Source organism: Vollenhovia emeryi, unplaced genomic scaffold (genome assembly GCF_000949405.1).
Source record: "Vollenhovia emeryi isolate VEMERY1.0 unplaced genomic scaffold, V.emery_V1.0 DF939374.1, whole genome shotgun sequence".
Taxonomy (NCBI): Eukaryota; Metazoa; Arthropoda; class Insecta; order Hymenoptera; family Formicidae; genus Vollenhovia; species Vollenhovia emeryi.
In genome coordinates this window covers 23,070-28,726 of record NW_011966992.1, presented here as the reverse complement: position 1 = coordinate 28,726, position 5,657 = coordinate 23,070, and the positions used below count along the sequence as shown (strand labels likewise).

General features: G+C 45.6%; 1 protein-coding gene across 3 annotated transcripts in view; it reads left to right on the top strand.

Annotated features, from left to right (window-relative positions):
• Positions 1-76: 76 nt before the first annotated feature.
• LOC105558158 (vesicle-associated membrane protein 2) overlaps positions 77-5,657 on the top strand; it is a 22,656-nt gene continuing 17,075 nt past the window's right edge. The window contains exon 1 of one of the 3 annotated variants that reach the window (XM_012005709.1): positions 77-297. In XM_012005709.1, the coding sequence (XP_011861099.1) occupies positions 296-297 (2 nt within the window). In that variant the 5' untranslated portion in view covers positions 77-295. The remainder of the gene's footprint in view (positions 298-5,657) is intronic. The other 2 variants (XM_012005710.1, XM_012005711.1) reach the window with 2 other exon arrangements.

The following is a 5,657-nucleotide window of genomic DNA, read 5'->3' as shown; positions in this document are numbered from 1 at the left end:
CCGTCGGCGACGTGCGTCCGGGGCGAAAATCTAAGTTCGAGGCTGGACCATCGAGATATATCGCTCGGTCGCACGCGTGCGCGCCCGCGCCGACGTTATCGCACGGCGGCGTGCCGCCGAGGAAATTTTATCAATACCGCGGCGGCCATCTAGTCCCGCTGGCAGTCGCTCGCGAAAAGTTCCGCGCCGAGCTCCGAACGTCCGACCGGGGGGTGCGAGCCGAGCGAGAGCCGATCGACAAATCGACGAGGATTGGCGGAATAGGAGGGGCCCGAGGCGATCGACTACGAGCACCATGTGAGTACGCGCGATACAATGCTCTGGGGCCGCCGAGCGGCCGCGAGGAGATCGCGAGCTCTGATCCCCCCCCGACAAGCCCGAGGGTCCTTCGCGCGAGAGGTCCGCGAGAGGACGAGGCGCCTTGGCCGTCCCCGATCTGAGGGGGGTGTCGATCGTGAACACGCTCAGCGATCCACACGGAAACAGCGAGCGAGCCTCTCTCGGTCAGGCGGTTTCGATCAACGAGGACACCCCGAGAGGACGACGTTGATGTCGTGTGAGACGAAAACGGAACACCTAGTCGGGGCGACGCGTATCGTAGCTTCGCGTTGGACTCGGAATCGACTCGCGGTGCACCGGAGTGCGTAATTTCCGGATGCGCTTCCCGCTGGAATCCGTACCCGTCGACGGAGGCCCCGCGATCGCCGGGGGACACCGAGCGCGCGAGGTGTCGCGGGGTCCGAAATCGGGACGATATAGGGTACCGGGGGCCCTTGTACGGCGACACAAATGGCGATTGTCTCGCGGTGCTGCATCGCGAGTGAATCCCGTGGCCATTTCGCAAGTCGACGCCGTCTGACGTCGAACGGCCGTGTCTCTTTAAGCGAGCCTCTACACAAGACCGTGACGCATAAGTAGATCAATGAGCGATTAGAGCAGAACGGTGGTGACTTATACTCCGCGCTCGGCCGCGATTCGCCGACCGCGGTGAGCGAGTTCGGCGAGGAGGTGCGGCGATCGATGAATTTTGCGGGTATGAATGCGCAAAACCGCGTGAGGATCGCGTAAGGAGCCCCGCGGCGTGCGAGGGCGAGGAGGGCGAGAATCGCCGTCGCCGCGGCGCGTTAGTAAGATGCGTTTTAAGACGCAATTGCCGTGGCTTGTCGCCGCCAATCGATCCTCCTCGCGCGACCCGTCCGTCCGCGGCACACGGCAGAATTTCCGATAGAGTGCAACGGAGGCCTCGGAGAGGCCTCTCCCCGCCCCGCGCCCCCTGCCGTTACCCCGGCACTTTCTTCTCGCTTTCGTGAGGGATTAATCGCGAACGCGGCCCTTCGTACCCGCCGAGGGATGCGTGCACCGTGATGCATCGACCCCATTCGACGCGAATCTTTCCTCCGGAGGGTAGAGCGAGTCGATCGCGCGGGAGAAATATTGACGAAACGGGGCACGTCGCGTCAGACAATTCTCCCCCCACTCTCTCTCTCTCTCTATCGGTTGAGCCTGATCTACAACGTGCTCTTTGCGTCTGGAAACATTCCGTTCTATAGCCGATACCGAGTCGAAACTTTGGCCCTATGTTGAACCCTTAATTCTACACTCACCCGCAAAAAAAAATGGGCCACCACATTTTAGCCCAATTTTTCAACATTTTTCAATAGCGATAACTCGGCGAAAAATCATCGTAGAAAAATGATTAAAAAAGCATTTTGAAGCTTGAAGTTTCAACTTTGAAATGCTGTCAACAATTCTTTAAAATTCGTTTATCTTCCTTGTTCTATGCTTCAAAAAAGAACACATTGTTTTTTTTCTTAGAATTACGTATTTTTGACGCTCTGTGGCTGGATAAAAAAATTTGTCTCGAAAATATCATCTCAAATTTCATAAACTACAACTCTTTGCCTACAAAACGCTTTTTTAAAAATTGTCCTACGATGTTTTTTGACCGAGATATACGATTTTGAAGCTAAACCTGTACTTTTTAGAAATGTTGTAGATACTCGGCGAAAACTCATCGTAGACAAATGATTAAAAAAGCATTTTGAAGCTTGACGTTTCAACTTTAACATGCTCTAGATGTCCTTTTAAAATTCCTTTATTTTCCTTGTTCGCTGCTATAAAAAAAGAACACACTGTTTTTTCCTTAAAATTACGTATTTTTGATGCTCTGTAGTTGGGTAAAAAAATTTCTCTCGACAATATCATCTCAAATTCCATAAACTACAACTTCTTGGCTACAAAACGCTTTTTTAATCATTTGTCTACGATGAGTTTTTGCTGACTATCGACAACATTTCTAAAAAGTACAGGTTTAGCTTCAAAATCGTATATCTCGGTCAAAAAACATCGTAGGACAATTTTTAAAAAAGCGTTTTGTAGGCAAAGAGTTGTAGTTTATGAAATTTGAAATATTTTCGAGACAAATTTTTTTATCCAGCCACAGAGCGTCAAAAATATGTAATTCTAAGAAAAAAACAATGTGTTCTTTTTTTAAGCATAGAACAAGGAAGATAAATGAATTTTAAAGAATTGTTGACAGCATTTCAAAGTTGAAACTTCAAACTTCAAAATGCTTTTTTAATCATTTGTCTACGATGATTTTTCGCCGAGTTATCGCTATTGAAAAATGTTGAAAAATTGGGCTAAAATGTGGTGGCCCATTTTTTTTGCGGGTGAGTATATTATACAGTAGGACCTAAGACAGTAAAAGAGGTCGACCTGCAAGTACAAAATTGACTCCTATTTTAAAACTGATAGTGTCGGAAATTTCTACTTTTGCCACATTAGCATTAAAATAGGTCCTTTTAAGTAAATTTTCACAATTAAAGATTCAAGGGAGGAGTAAAAAATATAACGTCATCAAAGTAGATTATTGCCATCTATGTAGGTGTAAATTATTTTTAAAAGTGTCAAAACAGTACCAAAATTTCCACTTGGGCCAAGTTGAAAATTTGGCCCTATGTTGAACATTTAATTCTGTTACATAGTAAGACCTAAGACAGTAAAAGAGGTCGAATTGCAAAATTGACTCCTACTTTAAAACTGATAGTGTCGGAAATTTCTACTTTTAGCATCAATTTACCATTAAAGTAAGTCCTTTTGAGTAGGAGCTAAAGTAAATTTTCACAATTAAAGATTCAAGGGAGGAGGAAAAAATATAATGTCAACAAAGTAGGTTATTGCTTATCTATGTAAGTGTATAGATCAGTTAAGTAGGTGTAAATTATCCTTAAAAGTGTCAAAATTTGGACCTTATGTTGAACTTCTAATTCTATTATACAGTAGGACCTAGGCAGTAAAAGAGGTCGAACTGCAAGTACAAAATTGACTCCTACTTTAAAACCGATAGTGTCGGAAATTTCTACTTTTGTCAATTTAGCATTAAAGTAGGTCCTTTTAAGGATCTAAAGTAAACTTTTACAATTAAAGATTCAAGGGAGGAGGAAAAAATATAATGTCATCAAAGTAGGTTATTGCTGGTCTATGTAGTATCCATAGATCAGCTAAGTAGGTGTAAATTATCCTTAAAAGTGTCAAATAATACCAAAATTTCCACTCGGTTAAGTGTGCATGAAAAAAAAAGATGCAAGTTGATAATTGTGCAATCGTACAGTGTCGATAAACTTTTTAATCGTGTTGATTCACTCACACAAGGCAGATATGTTTCTAGTCGCAAGAGACACATTGTAGACTTGAAATTACTCGCTGTTTTGCAGAATCGTTGTTGACTCGTGCGTCAATCGTTACGGGGTGTCTTCGTGTCGAATTAACGTCTCGCGGCCCACGTCTTGACGGACTCGTTTGTTTATTTATTCGTTAGCAGCAGAATTTAGAGGAAACTACACGAGCGCGGTAATCGGATCGCGACGCGGTCGCGCAACAAACGTTAATTAACTTCGCCTTTGAACGCACTATTATTGTTTTCCATTCAGCTTTTCTCGCGATAACCTTTCGCATCCGGTTTCCATCCGTCCGGCTCGATGATATTGCATTATATTCATTCGGCTAGCCGGGGCGATAAGGCGATAAGGCGCGTATGTATAAGCAGCGCGTCGTTATCTGCCCGAATATTTCGCGATCTTGGACAATCTCTGGACGGAGGGGCGATTCGAGCGAGACGGTTCAAGCGTCGTTCACCATCGCGACGCCTTACGCGCCGCTGGCAAGTAACCCGCGGAGCTCGATCTTCCCGAAGGGCACGCGATAATTTCGGGCCGCGACGCCAATCGCGGGAGAGATTAGAAAGCGATATCGAGCACGTTATCGAGCTCCTTCCCCGCGTTCGGCAAATATTTCGCTTCTTTGTTTACGGACAATCGCGATAAGAGTAGCCGCGATCGCGATTAGTTTGAGCGCGCGCGCGCTTTGTTCCTTGCGCACTTTGCGCGCTCGCCGTGATCGCCTAATTGCGATCATACACGTACACACACACACACACTCGCACACTCACACACGTGTAGTCGGGATCAATCGCGCGAAATGCGGCGGTACTGCTACTACATGTCGGCTCGCAGTTTCTATATTTAGATAATCAATGATGAGCACATTTACGGCAATGTTCTACGGAGCTTTGCTAGACGGGAAGGTGCGCGCTCGCACGTAACTTACGCACTGCGACCCGGGTGGCGAACGATGAACCGTTCGCCGGATTGTTCGTGCGTTCGGTCAAAGACGACGAAATCCTCGGGACGGCGGCGGCGGACCGCGATATTACCGGCTGCAATTCGGCCCTTGAGAGCTCCGGAAGTTTCATGGAATTGCCGCTTTCTCTTAACACGGTTCTTGAATTATCGGAAAACTGCCGGCGGCGCGAAAATTTTCAGTAGAAAATTCATGCCCCGCGTAAATTCGGCAACTTTTAGAATTTAACGGTCCTGCATATCGGTTTGTTGTACGCGATTTTTTCTTAAAATTTAGCCTGAAAAATCGTGGGACGATTGGGCATTTTGGAGAACCTTGCGAGTCTTTGGAAATTTTACATGATTTTCCGGGTAAATTTTGAGAGAAAGCTCTCTCTCTCTCTCCGTGTATTAATTCGATTTTGCGCGCCGTATTATTTATCACGTGCAAGTAATTTTGTCCTGAACTGGATTTTCAACTAACGTTAATTAATCACTACAAGTGAAAAGATAAGTGCAAAAGGCACCTTCGAGCGTATCACTGCCCAAAAGGAGAAGAAAAAGTCAGGATGATGTCAATTTCATGTCATATTGACCAAATTTATGTCAAATTTTGGTCAATATGGCATCAAATTGACCACAATTTGACATAAATTTCGTCAATATGACATCAAAGGAGAAGAAAAAGTCAGGATGATGTCATATTGGCCAAATTTTGGTCAATATGGCATCAAATTGACCGCAATTTGACATAAATTTCGTCAATATGACATCAAATTGACATCGTCCTGACTTGTTCTTCTCCTTGGGTGCTCCAGGCGGTGTGACGAAAATCCCATAAAGCTCACCGTTCAACGCGACTCGTACTAATCTAATAACGAGAATGAAGCAGCACCGCGATCGATACGTTAATCCCACACGGAGAGAATTTTCTCTTAAAATTTATCCTGAAAACCATGTGATCGTGGCGACAACACGGCATCTTAAGGGGATGCTGGAGTGATTCTGCACTTTCGCACCTCTTGCACTTAAAACTGT